General features: G+C 55.4%; 1 protein-coding gene across 1 annotated transcript; it reads left to right on the top strand.

Moving 5' to 3' along the window:
* The first annotated feature begins 366 nt into the window (after positions 1–366).
* On the top strand, positions 367–5,274 carry LOC142908846 (uncharacterized). Its single transcript, XM_076059488.1, has 2 exons — positions 367–797; positions 3,189–5,274. The coding sequence occupies exon 2, from the start codon at positions 3,352–3,354 to the stop codon at positions 4,396–4,398; it is 1,047 nt and encodes a 348-aa protein (XP_075915603.1). The 5' UTR covers positions 367–797; positions 3,189–3,351; the 3' UTR covers positions 4,399–5,274.
* The last annotated feature ends 13,715 nt before the right edge of the window (positions 5,275–18,989 follow it).

Raw genomic sequence — 18,989 nt, 5'->3', positions numbered from 1 at the left:
GTGCAGTGTATGTGGGAAGGCATTTTCAGATTCATTTGCTCTTAAAACACACCAGAGAACACACACGGGAGAGAAACCCTTCAAGTGCAGTGTGTGTGGGAAGGCATTTTCACAGTCATCTGGTCTTAAATCACACCAGAGAACACACACGGGAGAGAAACCCTTCATGTGCAGTGTGTGTGGGAAGGCATTTTCACAGTCATCTGCTCTTAAAACACACCAGAGTACACACGGGAGAGAAACCCTTCAAGTGCAGTGTGTGCGGGAAGGTATTTGCACATTCATCAAATCTTCAAGTACACCAGAGAACACAGAAGCATCAGAAGATCCACAAGGAGTGGAGTCTGAAATCAGCTTGTGAAAGTCAAAGTGCCGCAATGTGCCCACCCCTCATGAAACACGAACCGGAAGAAAATCCCAGCTTGGACACTTTTAAAGGTATCGAGGTGAAATGTGAAGAGGTGATGGTGAAATCTGAAGAAGTGATGGTGAAGAGCAAAGAAGTGAAGGTAAAATGTGAAGATGAAGATTCAACTCCAAAATGGGACCTTCACATCGATGGAGGCAACGTAAAGCAGGAGGAGAATTCTGACTGTGAGGCAGAGCGAGGCAACTCCCAGCAGTTTGTGGAAGTGGAGGTGTGGGTGGACTTCCTCCGAGACAATACAAAGTCAAGTGGAGACCCGGTAGATGTGTAAGCTTGACATGATGTCGCTCCAATACATGCACCTTTGTCACAGGCCTTTAATGACAAGAACGTGAAGTTGGACACTCAGCTCCTAGGTTCAACCTGCAGAGTAAGAGCGGCCAGTCTTTGTGGACCTGTCTGTTGGGTAGATCTTTAACCAGGAGCGAGAGACAATAAGCCCCCAAGCATTCACTATGTTATTATTGCATTTACACGGTGCTTGCTTTATCGCCTCGGCAACTCGGAGTTTTGTGTCGTACCTCGTCTGAAACACTCGAAGAGCATCCCCAAGTAGCAGCTGCCCCTGTGTGGCACAAGGTGGTGGCCCTGCACCGTCCTGCATGTGGACAAGAGCCTGTCAGTAGGGGGCGATGATTGATGCGTCATCTCAGTTGTGTAGTTTGTAGGTAATCTTGATTCGAAGCTTTCGTGACCGCAGGATTCCACACTCTTGAGTTCTTTCGGTAAAGTCACCTCGTGGGTAGAAACATAACAGGTCACGGCGTTGAGATCACAACACAAGCAATCGTCATCAGGTGGGACAACCACAGCAAGAGAAACTGCTGAAGTAGTAGGCGCCTACTCCAGCAGATTCCTCTTATTGCAGCTGTGCTTGTCCCACCTGATGACGATTGCTTGTGTTGCCATCGAAACTCCGTGATCTATTATTTGTAGCGTAATGTTTAGAATTTGCTCAATGATTTAGAATGAATAGTTCATAATAAAGGTTTTTGGGTTAGATCGCGTTATTTATAAATGTGTCGTAACCCTCCACCACCCGACACGGCCAATCAGCAAAAAAAGTCACGTTGACAAAAGACAAATAATTCACTACTTTAGCCCACCGGTGTGTTGAAGAGTGAATCCACAACATTTACAGTTTGAGTAGTACTGTGACGTTTCGCTGGTAAATACATCCAGCATCATCGGGCAATTCGCCAGAATGGTAAAGCCCTCGCTTGCTCCCGGTTTTATATAGAGCAGCAGGGTGACGTCATCACTTAACTCATATCAGGTGCAGTGATTAGAGGCGGAGGGGGGTATTGTAATTATATAATCGATTAGTAATCAGTCATTGGTAATGATTAGTAATAAGTGGTAGATTAGTAATTAGTTGTAATGTGTGTTAGTGATTATATGCTATGTTAGTAATCCGTTAATTAGTTTGTGTTTCCCCTATAAGGAATTGTAATGTGCATTCATGTTCTTAGCTTCCTCGGCAAAGTGACGCTGAAGGGAAACAAAAAAACAACAAACATAGATATTCTATTATTTTATTGCTTCCCCCCCAACGTGACTCCACCGAAAGAGCCAAGAACATGAATCACTGCAGTCACGAAAGCTTTAAATCAAAATGTAATGTGTATTATTTAATAATACGCTTCCAGGCCGCACTAAGCCTGTAGCTGTCAGAGTGATTAAAGTTATTCTTATTCCTCTCAATTTCAATGGATTCTCTAATTAGTCTTTGCCAGTAATAATTAGTTTTACACAACACTGCAACATTGTCAAAATCAATTAAGTGTCCTTGTTTACAAGCATGTTCTGCCACTGCCGACAGTTGTGTTTGAGATAATTTATATCTCTCTGATGTTTTTTTAGTCTTACACTGATGTTACGTCCCGTCTGTCCAATATAGCATCTGCCACATAAACAATTAATCCGATATACACCTTCTGTTGATAATTTAGGTAATGCGTCTTTAGTGCAAGATACTAGTTTTTGAATTTTGTGTACTGTACCAAATCTTACTGTAATGTTTTGCTTTTGCAAAACACGGGCTAATCTGTCAGTTACTCCTGAGATATATGGAATTTTTATTGTTTTAACAATCTGATCGCTTTCAGCAGTATTGCTTTGCGACCGTGATTTGGCATTCAGTGCTCTGTTAATTTGAGCATTATTGTAGCCATTCTGTCGTAGTGCGTCTTTAACGTGTTTGATCTCTCTCACTAGACTCTCACCATCTGACACTGTTTTAGCCCGATGTATGAGCATCTTGATAAGAGAGGATTTCTGAGCTGGATGATGATGCGAATCTGCATTCAGATAGGCATCAGTGTGCGTTTGCTTTCTGTAAACGCTGTGTGTTATTTTACCGTTTAGGCCATGTCCAAGCAAAATATCTAGGAATGGGAGTGTGTTATTCACCTCCATTTCCATGGTGAACTGGATGGCCGGGGTTTGTGCATTGAGATGATTTAGAAAATCATTAAGCGTATCTTTACCATGTGGCCAGACAACCAAAGTGTCATCCACATATCTAAACCAAAAAGATGGTTTTAACGTGAATTATTTGTCTTTTGTCAACGTGACACTTTTTTTTGCTGATTGGCCGTGTCGGGTGGTGAAGGGTTACGACACATTTATAAATAACGCGATCTAACCCAAAAACCTTTATTATGAGTTTATATAGGTAGCTCTGCTTAAACGCGTCTCTCTCTCTCCATCCATCTCTGTCTCCACTCTCTCCCTCTCCCTCTCTTCCTATCCCCTGTAGGTTCGGGCCCGAGCGAGTTCCTGCCGGGGATTTGGCTCTTCAGGAGTTGATTCCCCCTGTGGCTTTGTCGGCACGAGGCGACCGCGCGAAGCGTCAAGGGCTCCACCGGGCCCCAAGCTGCCGCCCCAGCACCACCGTAGCAGCCAAACCACCGGTGCTCGGCATGGCCTGTATGAAGGTCTTGCTGGACCGCATGTTGCGCACGGGGTACAGCGTCGTCCAGGAGAACGGACAGAGGAAGTTCGGACCGCCGCCCGACTGGCAGGGGCCCCCTCCCGCCCGTGGCTGCGAGGTGTTTCTGGGGAGGATCCCGCGCGACCTCTACGAGGACGAGCTGGTGCCCGTGCTGGAGACGGTGGGGAAGCTCTACCAGCTCCGCCTCGTGACGGGGCACGGCGGAGAGACCCGCGGCTACGCGTTCGCTACCTACGCGACGCTCGCCCAAGCCACGGATGCCGTCAAGAAACTCGACAAATTAGCGATCCGTCCCGGACGCCGCATTGCAGTCTGCATCAGCGTGGACAATCGCCGCCTCTTCATTGGGGGGCTGCCAAAGAACAAGAAGCGAGCGGAGGTGATGATGGCGATGAGCGGTGCCACGGAGGGCGTGGTGGACGTCAAGATGAGCGTCTGTCGCCGAATCAACTTCCAGCTATGGGGCCGGACCATCAAGGTGGACTGGGCCATCCCGGAGTGGGACACGGTGGCTGCGGCTGCGACAACGGAACACGAGGAGGAGAAGGAGGCGGCGGTGCCAGACCTGCCGGAGCCGGAGTGCACGGGCACCGGCAAAGCCGCACACAGCCTGTTTGAGGGCTGGGGGGCACGGACGCGGCTGTGGTGGGTACCTCTCCACCTGCGGCCCATGCCCATTGCTCTCGAGGCGCTGCCGGAGGCGGCCATGCTGTCGTGGGAGGTGCGGCTGTGGATGCTGTGCCGGACCGCCGGTATCAGCTACCCAATCTTCGAGCTGCACGCTTACTCGGAGCCCGGGATACCCGTAGGCCTCCTCTATAAGGTCTCGGTTCCCGGGATGGGAGAAGGCGCCGGCATCTTCCCTGCATTTCTGAGCTCCAGCGAGGAGGGAGCACGGGAGGTGGCGTGTCAGCTCGCCTACAACATCCTCAGCGATGCGAATCCTCTGAGAATGTGCCCAGCCTCTGCCGCGACACCGCCTCCCAGCCGCCTTTTCCAGGACCTCTCGGCGTAACCCGGCTCCTTCCCCATGACCCGGCAGGTGGTCGCCATGTACTGTACCTGCCCAAAAGCGACATGTACCCGTAGCGCATGTGTCCATTGCAGCGGCGTTCGTCAGACCACTGACGATGTTCTACCCACGAGCCCTCACTTAGCGTTCACTCTGAACCTCACGTCCATTGCGGCGTTCAAACAGCAAATTGTCCGGCCACTCACTCTCCACGTTCACGTTACCGCACGCTCTCCACTCAGCCATCCGCCCCTTTCCTTTTTCCCTCGTGGGGGGGGGGGGACCACCCCTGACTTCACGTCGCGCCTCTCTCATTTGACTCATCGCTCCGCACGTGTCCTCGTTCGCTCCTTCTCACCAGACCACGCGCCGCTACCTCGCTCGCTACGCACGTCTCACGAAATGACTTTCCACGTTAACGTCTCGTCACTGTGCCGGCTCTTCTTGGCCGCGATTCCGGCTGGCGGCGTGACGGCGACGGAGAGAGATGTCGGCGAACGGCGACACGCCAGGACCCGGGACCCCACGCACGAGCCCCGAGCTCCGGGTCTGCTCCCCCATATATACCCCTAGGCGTGACCTTCCAGCAGGTTACACGAGAGGGCGCGGCCGAAGGCGTGGCTAGGCCCCGCCTCCGGCCACGCCCTCTCGTGGAACCTTCCAGCAGGTTACACAAGAGGGCGTGGCCAGAGGCATGGCTAGGCCCCGCCTCCAGCCATGCCCTCTCGTGGAACCTTGGAGCAGGTGACCGGAGTAACTCGGCTAGCCCCACCTGTTGCCTTTGCCCCAGATGCGCCTCCTTCCCTGATTGGTTCTTACCTCTGTGGCTGTACCCGTGAAGCCCTTGCCAGGCCAGCGGGTGTCACCCTGTCATGTCAGCAGGTGTCACCCTGTGATGTCAGCAGGTGTCACCCTGTGATGTCAGCAGGTGTCACCCTGTCATGTCAGCAGGTGTCACCCTGTCATGTCAGCGGGTGTCACCCTGTGATGTCACCAGGTGTCACCCTGTCATGTCAGCAGGTGTCACCCTGTCATGTCAGCAGGTGTCACCCTGTCATGTCAGCAGGTGTCACCCTGTGATGTCACCAGGTGTCACCCTGTGATGTCAGCAGGTGTCACCCTGTCATGTCAGCAGGTGTCACCCTGTCATGTCAACAGGTGTCACCCTGTGATGTCAGCAGGTGTCACCCTGTGATGTCAGCAGGTGTCACCCTGTCAGCAGGTGGCACCCTGTGATGTCAGCAGGTGTCACCCTGTGATGTCAGCAGGTGTCACCCTGTCATTACACTTTAATGTAAATCGACAACAGAATCCTTGAAGAAAAAAAAAACTCATTCAGGTTTTTTGACATGTCGACGCCATTTCGTTTTTGAAAATGCACGGGAGAAAAATATATTTTGTTCACATCGCATTCTGATGTCAGAACATTTGATTGTTTATCAAATTGAAAAACCCTTGAACAACTTTGCTGCACACGGAGATGTTCGTGCACCGCCTCGTTTCCACGGCCTCTATCCCGGTGCCATTTGTATTTCAGTTCTGTTCCTTCGCCTGAAGAAGGCTACTTGTGTTGTGGCCGAAAACGTCGTGATTTTTGTTGTTTTATTTTTTACCTACGTGGTGACTTTACCGAATAGAACCAAAGAGTACACATACAGCTGTTAAGAGTTTGATGTTTTATTGATTTTCAGTTTAGGTGTTTTTTCCGGTAATGTTTCTGTTAATGTTTCAGTGGAAATAAAGTCCTGAAAAGTCTCTCTCCACTCTCTCTCTCTCCACTCTCACACTCTCCACTCTCTCTCCACTCTCTCTCCACTCTCTCTCCACTCTCTCTCTCCACTCTCTCTCTCTCCACTCTCTCTCCACTCTCTCTCTCCACTCTCTCTCTCCACTCTCTCTCTCTCTCCACTCTCTCTCTCTCCACTCTCTCTCTCCACTCTCTCTCTCCCCACTCTCTTTCTCCACTCTCTCTCCACTCTCTCTCTCCACTCTCTCTCTCCACTCTCTCTCTCTCCACTCTCTCTCTCTCTCTCACTCTCTCTCTCACTCTCTCTCTCTCACTCTCTCTCTCACTCTCTCTCTCTCACTCTCTCTCTCACTCTCTCTCTCTCACTCTCTCTCTCTCACTCTCTCACTCTCTCTCACTCTCTCTCTCTCTCACTCTCTCTCTCTCACTCTCTCTCTCTCACTCTCTCTCTCACTCTCTCTCTCTCACTCTCTCTCTCTCACTCTCTCTCTCACTCTCTCTCTCTCACTCTCTCACTCTCTCACACTCTCTCACTCTCTCTCTCACTCTCTCTCTCACTCTCTCTCTCTCACTCTCTCTCTCTCTCTCGAGCGTGCTCGGAGGAGGTCGCATCCAGGTGGAGCTCCGAGCTGCACACCTGGAACAATGGAGGCCTGATTTTTCCATCAATTTAGGCCAGGCCTGAGAGAGGTTACAATGGGGAGATTAAACAACACTCTTTCCCCACGTTTTGTAAATGTTTATTCCTTTTGATTTCATTTTATTTTGCTCACCGAGTCGTCCCGAAAAGTTTATTTCGAGCGGCTCGTGAGCTGGACGGAGAACGAAAAAAAAAACAACAAAAAAACAACAACAGCGAGCCCGTGCGCAGGTGTGCTGCTGCCGACCACCACCATGGCGCAGCGCACCGCGCTGGAGGCTCTCACGAGGAGGAACGGGCTCGCCGTCTATCCGCCGGCGGAGGTCGCCGTCGACGCCGTCGCCGCCGCGGTGGCCGCGCGCGTCGGCTACGCCGGCGTCGTCGCGGCCCAGCGGCAGAGCGGCGGCGTCACGGTGTACGTGGCGGAGGAGGCGATGGCGGCGCGCCTGGTGGAGACGGGGCTCACCGTGGGTGAGCTTCACCTGCGGTGCGCCCCGCTCGCCGCGCCCGCCGTCAGGGTGGCGCTCTCGGGAGCGCCGCCCTTTCTGAGCAGCGCCGACATCCTGCGGGACCTCCAACGCTACGGGACGGCGGTGTCGTCCATCGCGATGCTGCCCCTGCGGACGAGGGACCCCAGGCTGGCGCACGTGCTGACGCTACAGCGCCAGGTTTTCATGATATTGAAGGACGGCAACGCGGACCTGGACGTGAATTTTAAATACACGGTACAGGGCTGCGCGTACACGGTGTACGCGTCCACAGCTAGCATGAGATGCTACGGGTGTGGAGTTAACGGCCACGCCCGGAGGAACTGCCCGAACAGGGCGAGCGAGTCTGCCGTGCCGGCCGCTGTAGGGCGGGCGGAGCAGCGGCAGGCGCAACAGCAACAACAACCACAACAACAACCACAACCACAACGACAGCAGCGGCTAATGCCGCAACAGCAACAACAACAGCGGCAGCAGTGGGGACAGCAGGGAATGCTCCCCGCCCCAGCAGCTGACTGTGAGGAACCGATGCTTGAGGAGGAGGAGGACGAGCGAGGTCTCTCCGACCGTCCCCAGCGGAGGAAGCGGAGGGTCGGGAGCGACCCGGCAGCAGCGGAAGCGGCAGGGCGCGACGGCGCCCCCGCGAAGCGGACGGTGGTCGCCGGCAGCGACAGCGAGCCGGAGCGCCACTCGGACGCGGCGACGGGGAGCGACGGCGAGCCCGAGCCGCGGGACGGGATGGGCGACGACGGCGGCGGTGTCTATCCGCCGGGCGGCGCCGCGGAAGCGGAGCGACCCTCGGGGCCGGATGCGGCCCCGATCGCCCCGGGATCGCGAACCACCGCTCCCCCCCCCCTCACCGACGTCGCCGCGGCGCTCGAGAGCGCCGCGGCGACGACGGGGACCCGCCCCGAGCCGGAGGAGATCCCGGCCGCGGGTGGGTCGAGCGGAGGGGAGGCCACCAGGCCCCAGGTGGGCGGGCACGCGGGCCTCGATGACCGATTATTATTATCGGAGTCGAGGTTGGAGTCGACGTCAACGTCGACGTTCAATGACCACGGCTCCATCGCCGGCACAGATGGTGAAAGCGTCGACACGGACAACGGCGACGAGGTCGAGGAGTACGCCCCGAGCGTCGTCCTCGGCTTCATACGAACCACTCCCCGGGAGCCCAAGTCGGAAGTCGTAGTCACCTTCCCCGACATGGCGGGCTTTCTGGCGACCGCGTCAATCATCAATCAGGACCCGGACAAGTACGGCTGCACTCGGTGGGAGCGCATCGTACTGAGAACGTTAATAGACCGTGTGCAGGAGGAGCTAGACGCTCTTCAAAGAAGGGTGAGACTCTTTATGCCCCCCAGTCACGGGACATGCGGAACCCGGACGAGTAAGGCTACACTCAAGTGTGAGCGCAGGTTGATGAAACGGGTGATGGGGGAGCGAGCTGCTACTCGTCGCAAGGCGGGAATCGGCACCCCCCTCTCACGAGATATACCGCTTGGCTCGCTGGTACGCCGGGGCCGGGCGGGTACATCGCAGCTAGGGCAGACCTGCGAGATTTGAATGTTTGCTCGCGAGAGAGGTTTTGGTAAGCCGATGCATTGCCGATTCGTTGGTTGTTCATCGTTTTGTGCTGCCTCTTTGGATGCTCCTCCCTCGAATTGAGCGCTACCGGCTGCGCCGCTGGCGTGTGAACGGTGTACGGGTCAAGCTGCTGACTGTTTACTGCGCGCGCGCGGAGACGAGCGCAGACCCCGAAGCGGATATTTACTTTGTGTTGCTGGCGATCAGCTGCGTCGTTTGACTGTGCGTGCGATGACGCGCGGACCTGTTTTGGTTTGGTGGCAGGGACCACCCGTGTCTCGTGGGCGGTGCGTGGTTCGCACTTTGGACCCGGATTTTTTCCCGCTTCGGTGTTTTTTTTTGTGTGTGGAACGGTCTCTGGGTGATATGTACGCCTGTGTTGACGGGGGCTCGACTGTGGTCGGGGTCGCCGGCCTCGAGCGCGATGTCGCGCACGGAATTTGTGTGTTGGTTTTGTTTATTGGCGACTCACGATTGTTCACCGTAACCGCCCAGGGCATTTGCTTCTGGGGAATAAAGGATTTTCAAAGTCAAAGTCTCTCCACTCTCTCTCTCCACTGTCTCTCTCCACTCTCTCTCTCCACTCTCTCTCTCCACTCTCTCTCTCTCTCCACTCTCTCTCTCTCCACTCTCTCTCTCTCCACTCTCTCTCTCCCCACTCTCTTTCTCCACTCTCTCTCCACTCTCTCTCTCCACTCTCTCTCTCCACTGTCTCTCTCCACTCTCTCTCTCCACTCTCTCTCTCTCCACTCTCTCCACTCTCTCTCTCCACTCTCTCGGCCGAGCCTCTGCCACTTGTGGTTCTGAGTGTCGCACGCTTCGGATCCTTCTTGCCCTCCTCTGCGGTTGTGTGTGTGACCGACGACGTGTGTGGAGAGCTGAAGGGTAGCGGTTAGCGCTACGCTGCACCACGATCCTGGCGACCCAAGTTCGATTCCCACTCACATCCAACACCGGTGACGATTCTCTGAACCGGTCCAGGGCCTCCCCTAGGTCGACTCCGCCTCAAATGAATACCTGGTGCGGCATGTAAACATCGCCACTAGGGAGACAAAGGCCGCCGGGCGTGGTGCTGGCTACCCACCCCCTCGTGTACCATGCCGGCCTTATAGGAGCTCGTTAACAGCACTTGCCCCTACAGTCTGTTAAGGCTACACGGGGGATCTTTGTCTGTGTGCGGCACGGTGAGTGTGTGCAGCGAGGTTCTCTGCTGGGCGTATCAGAAGGCAACAAAAATAAGGACAACTTGGCAGTCACACAGACACAGACACACACGTGCGCAGAGACAGACACACACATGCAGAGACACAGACATACACACGCAGAGACAGACACACACACAGAGACACATAGACACACACTCGCAGAGACAGACACACACGCAGAGACACATAGACATACACACGCAGAGACAGACACACATACGCAGAGACAGACACACGCAGACACACACGCAGAGACGCAGACACCCGCAGACACATAAACACACACGCAGACACATAGACACACACACGCAGACACATAGACACACACAGAGACACATAGACACACACGTAGAGACATAGACACACACGCAACCACATAGACACACACGCAGAGACAGACACACAGACACACACAGAGACACATAGACACACACGTAGAGACAGACACACATAGACACGCACGCAGAGACACAAAAACACGCAGAGGCACATAGACACACACGCACACACCGATACAGACACACACACAGATACATGCAGAGACACAGACACACACCGATACAGACACACACACACAGTCACACACAACAACAACCGCCATTCGCCACTAAGTGGCGGTGACGTCACCATGACCCTTGTGCCAGGCCATGTGCACCTTGAGGCCAAGTGAAGTGTCGAACGCCCGCGGGCAGGAGGTCACGGGGCAGACCCAGGTACCACGGGTCGACTGACTGAGATGACTGGCTGGTGCACCACCTGTGCCCCCTACTGTGCTAACTTGCTGTGCTTTAGCCACCCGGCGCTCCGCTCGAGACAGACACACACAGACACACAATCACGCAGAGACACATAGACACACACGCACACACCAATAGACACACAGACCCACGCAGAGACACAGACACATACCGATACAGACACACACCGAAACAGACACAGACAGACACATAGACACACGCAGAGACACAGACACACACAGACACACGCAGAGACAGACACACACCGATACAGACAGACACACACACAGAGACAGGCGTGTGTGTGTTGGGATGAGTAAAACAAAACCCATAAAAAGCGTTGTTGTTGTGAGGGAGTTTTTGGTGTTTTCACTTTGGGAGCTCATTGATGAGAGATGTAAACATCTCCAATAAATACATGTCAGTGGGTTCATAATGGCCGTGTCAGAGACACTGACACCCTGGGTTCAAGCCCTGGGTCTGGGTGTCTCTCTCTCTCTCAGTGGGTTCATAATGGCCGTGTCAGAGACACTGACACCCTGGGTTCAAGCCCTGGGTCTGGGTGTCTCTCTCTCAGTGGGTTCAAAATGGCCGTGTCAGAGACACTGACAACCTGGGTTCAAGCCCTGGGTCTGGGTGTCTCTCTCTCAGTGAGTTCATAATGGCCGTGTCAGAGACACTGAGACCCTGGGTTCAAGCCTTGGGTCTGGGTGTCTCTCTCTCTCAGTGGGTTCATAATGGCCGTATCAGAGACACTGAGACCCTGGCACCCTGGGTTCAAGCCCTGGGTCTGGGTGTCTCTCTCTCTCAGTGGATTCATAATGGCCGTGTCAGAGACACTGGGACCCTGGGTTCAAGCCCTGGGTGTCTCTCTCTCTCAGTGGGTTCATAATGGCCGTGTCAGAGACACTGAGACCCTGGGTTCAAGCCCTGGGTCTGGGTGTCTCTCTCTCTCAGTGGGTTCATAATGGCCGTGTCAGAGACACTGAGACCCTGGGTTCAAGCCCTGGGTCTGGGTGTCTCTCTCAGTGGGTTCATAATGGCCGTGTCAGAGACACTGACACCCTGGGTTCAAGCCCTGGGTCTGGGTGTCTCACAGTGGGTTAATAATGGACGTGTCAGAGACACTGACACCCTGGGTTCAAGCCCTGGGTCTGGGTGTCTCTCTCTCTCAGTGGGTTCATAATGGCCGTGTCAGAGACACTGACACCCTGGGTTCAAGCCCTAGGTCTGGGTGTCTCTCTCTCAGGGGGTTCACAGTGGCCGTGTCAGAGACACTGAGACCCTGGATTCAAGCCCTGGGTCTGGGTGTCTCTCTCTCAGGGGGTTCACAGTGGCCGTGTCAGAGACACTGAGACCCTGGGTTCAAGCCCTGGGTCTGGGTGTCTCTCTCAGTGGGTTCATAATGCCCGTGTCAGAGACACTGACACCCTAGGTTCAAGTCCTGGGTCTGGGTGTCTCTCTCTCTCTCAGTGGGTTCATAATGGCCGTGTCAGAGACATGTGGGGGCTACCGTCCCCCGCCATCACTGAATTGTCGGGGCCGGTGCCCACCGACTCCCCCGTTCCACTCACACCGCTACCCCCCGGCTGCTCTGTCAGGTCCAGACTAACGACCCCTAACCTCTCGCCCCCCTGTACCTCTGCCTGGGATGTCGACCGCGTTTGCGTAGTTTAATTAGCGGCTCGTACGCTTCGTGCTTGCGATGCGCTACACTGTGCAACGGCGGGGTGGGGCTGTAAGTGCGCTCGCCAGTAAATCTCCGTACCGCCCGTAAACAAACAGGCGCGGCGCGTGTTTCCCTCCCACCCGCGCTCCACGTGTGCCGACAATAACAACCACGCCCCTACCCTCCGCCCGTAAACAAACCAATCGCACGCGAGGGGGTTGGAGCTGGGGGACGGGCGGGCGGGGTTTCTGCCGTGCGTGCGCCGCTGATTGGGGACGCTCGCTTGGCTCTGAGTTAAAGGTCCCGCTCAAACAGTCGCGCGAATACACGCGCGCTCGGCGCTTTAATTAGCTACCTCGCGATCAGACATTTGTGCGGGTGCGTGACCGCGGCCCAGCCACCCAGGTACGCGATCGCTAAGCACTATTGTGAGCAATCGTGCGGGCACGTAAGCACCCCATGCTTCGTCTCGAGGTGCACAGCCGCGCATACACGTAGACACCCAGCGCACACTGCCCTCCACTTCACACTGCCAAAAGACCACGCAACACAGTTTTATCCCCCCACTAGCGAATTTTATTTACCTGTGATGGTATGGTCAGTGGACGCTAATCTATCCCTCGGAGGTCTTCGAGTCGATTTCCCCTACCGATCGCCCCGCTCTCTATCCTGGATTTAAAACGCCTAAACTTACTCCTCTCTCGCTCGTACTTACTTCTCCCCGATGTACTGACCGCTGTAAGGGAATGAGGCGGCGAGCCTGCTGATGCTGGAGTACGTCTCACGGACGTCTCGGATGGCTGACTCTCCTGCTCCCGGGACCGCGATGATCTTGAACAAGAAGAACCCCCCTGCTACCCCAACCCCCCTCCTTTTATCCTACCTACAACAAAGGAATTTTTTGCTCTTTCCGACCCTTGGCCTCCCGTCCAATCAGGGGCTCGGATTCTCCCGCCCTTTCGATGCCCGGATCCCAGCTCAGGTGACGTCGCCGCAGTGATCTCACCGACGTCCGCTCTCTGTTCTCCCGCTACCAGTCCACTGACCCGTGCGTGTGTGTGTGAGGCTCCACTCGCGGTGGTTCGATGGCCCTTGCCGCGACCATGCAACTTTAATATCAGGTCGCGGCGCCGCAGTGCATGTCAGCTACAGGGGGAAGATCGCCCAATTTCCCGCCCGCAGGAAACCATGAAGTTCGATCCCACTAGGGACTTCTGGACAAAAACCTATCAGCCGGGTGACCTCCCTTCCTGGCTCTACGTGGGGCGTGTGTACGTTCGTGTGGGGGGGGGGGTGGTGAGGGTGCGCAGCGTCGGCGTCGACATCCCCCGGTGGCGGCTTTGCGGCGGTGGGCACGACCTCGGCAGAGCGGCCCTGCTGCAGCGGCCTCACGACTGTGCAGGGGCCAAAACGCGGACGTCTGAGAAGGCACCGGCTCCGGGAGAGTGGCGGGAAATCCGCGGCATAGGTGATGGCGCCGCGGCAGTGGGCGCGGTTCCGCTGGAGCGGCTCCGCTGCGGCGGCACCACAAAGTGTCGATCCACACACACCCACAGACACCCACACACACACATACACCTACCCACACACCCACACACACACACCCACACACACACCCACACAGACAGACACACCCACCCACACACCCACACACAGAGAAAAAGACAAAGATCCCCCATATAGCCTTAACAGACTGTAGGGGCAAGTGCTGCTAGCGAGTAGCACCTGTAAAGGCTGGAACAGTACACGAGGGGGTGGGTGTCCAGCACCACGCCCGACCACCTTTGTCTCCCCCGTGGCGATGTTTACACACCGCACCAGTTACTCATTTGAGGCTGAGTCGACCTAGGGGAGGCCCGGGACCGGTTCAGATAATCGTCACTGGTGTTGGCCGTGAGCGGGATTCGAACTCGGGTCGCCGGGTTCGTAGCGCAGCGTAGCGCTAACCACTACACCACCGCTCCCTACTTTGACACACACACACACAGATAGACACACATGGACACACACAGACACGGACACACACACAGACACACACACAGACACACACACGGACACACAGACACACACACAGACACACACACAGACACACACACGGACACACACACAGACACACACACAGACACACACACACAGATAGACACACACGGACACACACACACACACAGACACACACACAGACACACACACGGATACACACACATGGATACACACACACAGACACACACAGAGACACACACACAGACACAAACACAGACACACACACGGACACAATGTATAAACCTCCACCCACTCGTGCGAGTGATGAATATAATAGTTAAGTGCCAATATGGCCTTGTAAACACGCGTCCACGTCACGTGCTCTCGCAATTAACTCATTAACCCGATTGGCAATCATTGACATCCACGCGCGTGGCTTCCCAGCGTCACGTGGCCGTCAAGGCATCGGCCAATCAATTATGCAAATTAGTGTCGCAATCCCACTGATTGATGAATCAAGGCGGGCAGGCTGAAGGAGGAGTGAGCCTAGTGAATAGTGAATTGTTCACTCGGTGCGTGTGTGGAGCGGTGGCTACCACCGGCGCTGTGGAGGGCTTGTTAATGATCGTTCACTGGACTCGACATTGGTGGTGGTGGTGATCTTGTAAGGAGTTGGGGCACAAAGTGAAGCTTCACCTGGCCAGGAGCACGGTCTGTTGTCTCGAGTTTACGACGTTTGTTATTCGAGCTACAAATAGCCGAGTGGGGGGTGGGGTGTGGACGCGTGGCAGACCCCCAACTCTGTGCGTTCTCTACCGTAGTCTCCAGATTCATAGACGCACTTTCTGGAGAATGTGACCATTCTTAATTTCAACAACAACAGCAACAACAAACACCGCGTTAAGCAGTAGTGGTAGTAATAATACTGTAGCTCTTGGGTTACGTTATGCATTTCGTACAATGCCGAGCCGTTAGGATGTTTTGCGATGACCATAATATTAATGACTTAAAACTGTCATGACTGCAAGAATCACTTTTATGTTTCCTGCCTCAGCAGCTCTCCCGCTATATGATATTGTTATTATTTTTATATTTTTTTTCTATCTACGTGGCTTTACCGAAAGACCCAAAGAATATAATAATCATGTTTGTCAATCATCATCATCATCATCAGCTGCGATAGCATTAAGTGGCATCATCAGTTGAATCATCATCATCAGCAGCATCATCATCACTGCCCTTGTCGCTATCTGACAGCATCATCATCACTGCCCTTGTCGCTATCTGACAGCAGCATCATCACTGCCCTTGTCGCTATCTGACAGCATCATCATCACTGCCCTTGTCGCTATCTGACAGCAGCATCATCACTGCCCTTGTCGCTATCTGACAGCATCATCATCACTGCCCTTGTCGCTATCTGACAGCATCATCATCACTGCCCTTGTCGCTATCTGACAGCATCATCATCACTGCCCTTGTCGCTATCTGACAGCATCATCATCGGCAACAGAGGCAGCAGCAGCAGCAGCGTCATGACCGCCATGCAGTGCAGCGCTGCCAGCGAGACTCTTCCCAACTCGAACTCCTTAGCAGGAGGAGGAGGAGAGGCCGCAGCCGCAAGCACCACGTGGCCACTCGCAGGCGCTGCGTCACGTGGTGTCGGCACCGGGCTAGTCTCACTATCGCAGGGTTACCTGCACGTACCTCCAGGTGTGTATCAGACAGGTGTGTCTGTGTATCAGCCAGGTGTGTCTGTGTACCAGCCAGGTGTGACTGAGTGACAGCCAGGTGTGCCTGTGTACCAGCCAGGTGTGTCTGTGTATCAGCCAGGTGTGTCTGTGTACCAGCCAGGTGTGGGTGAGTGCCAGCCAGGTGTGTCTGTGTACCAGCCAGGTGTGTCTGTGTACCAGCCAGGTGTGTCTGTGTACCAGCCAGGTGTGGGTGAGTACCAGCCAGGTGTGTCTGTGTATCGGCCAGGCGTGGCTGAGTGCCAGCCAGGTGTGTCTGTGTACCAGCCAGGTGTGTCTGTGTACCAGCCAGGTGTGGGTGAATACCAGCCAGGTGTGTCTGTGTATCAGCCAGGTGTGTCTGTGTACCAGCCAGGTGTGTCTGTGTACCAGCCAGGTGTGTCTGTGTACCAGCCAGGTGTGGGTGAATACCAGCCAGGTGTGTCTGTGTATCAGCCAGGTGTGTCTGTGTACCAGCCAGGTGTGTCTGTGTACCAGCCAGGTGTGTCTGTGTACCAGCCAGGTGTGGGTGAATACCAGCCAGGTGTGTCTGTGTATCAGCCAGGTGTGTCTGTGTACCAGCCAGGTGTGTCTGTGTACCAGCCAGGTGTGTCTGTGTATCGGCCAGGTGTGGCTGAGTGCCAGCCAGGTGTGTCTGTGTATCAGCCAGGTGTGTCTGTGTACCAGCCAGGTGTGGGTGAGTGCCAGCCAGGTGTGTCTGTGTACCAGCCAGGTGTGTCTGTGTACCAGCCAGGTGTGTCTGTGTACCAGCCAGGTGTGGGTGAGTACCAGCCAGGTGTGTCTGTGTATCGGCCAGGCGTGGCTGAGTGCCAGCCAGGTGTGTCTGTGTACCAGCCAGGTGTGTCTGTGTACCAGCCAGGTGTGGGTGAATACCAGCCAGGTGTGTCTGTGTATCAGCCAGGTGTGTCTGTGTACCAGCCAGGTGTGTCTGTGTACCAGCCAGGTGTGTCTGTGTACCAGCCAGGTGTGGGTGAATACCAGCCAGGTGTGTCTGTGTATCAGCCAGGTGTGTCTGTGTACCAGCCAGGTGTGTCTGTGTACCAGCCAGGTGTGTCTGTGTACCAGCCAGGTGTGGGTGAATACCAGCCAGGTGTGTCTGTGTATCAGCCAGGTGTGTCTGTGTACCAGCCAGGTGTGTCTGTGTACCAGCCAGGTGTGTCTGTGTATCGGCCAGGTGTGGCTGAGTGCCAGCCAGGTGTGTCTGTGTATCAGCCAGGTGTGTCTGTGTACCAGCCAGGTGTGTCTGTGTACCAGCCAGGTGTGTCTGTGTACCAGCCAGGTGTGTCTGTGTATCAGCCAGGTGTGTCTGTGTACCAGTCAGGTGTGTCTGTGTACCAGCCAGGTGTGTCTGTGTACCAGCCAGGTGTGTCTGTGTACCAGCCAGGTGTGTCTGTGTATCAGCCAGGCGTGGCTGAGTGCCAGCCAGGCTCTCAGAAGGGCCACGCTCGTTGGGGGTTCGCGACGGGCGTGCGGCCGGTGTCGACGCCGGCGTGGGCGGCGGGCGAGCGCCCCGCCCGAAGCCGGAGTCGCGTTCGCCCGGTTGGCAAGCCGGGCGGGCGGGCGGCGAGCTCGCGGGTCGCGGTGCGGGCGACGGCGAAGACGCCGCCGGGACTCGTGCGGGCGCGAGGAGCGGAGGCGACGCGGAGGCGCGGTCTGGCGTGCCACGGTCGGACGCCAATCTGCGGGGCGCCTCTCACACAAGTGTCGGCAGCCCAGGTGCGAGTCGCCGCACGGGTAGACCCGAGTCCTCCAGGTGAGACTCGGTCCGGTGAGCCCCAGCCAGGCGCTGCGAGTCGTGCGGGCGTGCCGCAGGTAGGGCGGCTTATTCCACGTGCCGGCGGCGGTGATGGCAGTGGTGGTATTGATTACGGTGGCAGTGGTGGTTATGACATTGGTGGTGATGGTAGTGGTTGTATTGATGATGGTGGTGGTGGTAGTGGTGGTGTTGGTAGTGCTGGTTGTAATATTGATGGTGGCAATGGTAGTGGTATTGACGGTGGTGTTGGTAGTGATAGTGCTGGTTGTAATATTGATGGTGGCAATGGTGGTGATGATAGTGGTGGTATTGACGGTGTTGTTGGTAGTGGTAGTGCTGGTTGTAATATTGATGGTGGCAATGGTGGTGATGGTAGTAGTGGTAGTGACGGTGGTGCTGGTAGTGGTAGTGCTGGTTGTAATATTGACGGTGGCGATGGTGGTGATGGTAGTAGTGGTAGTGACGGTGGTGTTGGTAGTGGTAGTGCTGGTTGTAATATTGATGGTGGCAATGGTGACGATGGTAGTAGTGGTATTGACGGTGGTGTTGGTAGTGATAGTGCTGGTTGTAATATTGATGGTGGCGATGGTGGCGATGGTAGTAGCGGTAGTGACGGTGGTGGTGGTGGTAGCAGTGGGGTGTTGTGGCATGGCGTGAAAGCCCTTGGCGCTGCTGCTGCTGCCGCTGTGAGCCAGGCAGGCACCAGGCGCGCCCCGCCGGCACCCCCGGCCGGGGTGATCTGCTGCGTGGCGGCGCGCAACGCCTCGCACGGCCGTGCCATCCCACAACGCTCACAGGTAACGGAGCTCCCTCGCCACCCCCCCTCCCTCCCCCCCCCCCGCGATGTCGCGAACGTCAACACACATTGCACAGTAGGTCCTCATTAAGACCGCACATTTATTTCACCGATCTGTAGTGCAAACGAATGAATGCACGTGTGTGTGTGTATGCATCTTCATTCGCGTGCGCCTATCTCCGACATTTCAGGAGATTAATTCCCGCCGCCTTTCCAGTCCTGCCAGGGTCGATAAAATAAC

This window comes from Petromyzon marinus, unplaced genomic scaffold (genome assembly GCF_048934315.1).
Source record: "Petromyzon marinus isolate PM22_M1 ecotype Great Lakes invasive population unplaced genomic scaffold, UKy_Petmar_22M1.pri1.0 PM_G_Scaffold_104, whole genome shotgun sequence".
NCBI classification, from domain to species: domain Eukaryota; kingdom Metazoa; phylum Chordata; class Hyperoartia; order Petromyzontiformes; family Petromyzontidae; genus Petromyzon; species Petromyzon marinus.
The sequence above is the reverse complement of the archived record's forward strand: the minus strand, read 5'-3'. Positions and strand labels throughout refer to the sequence as shown.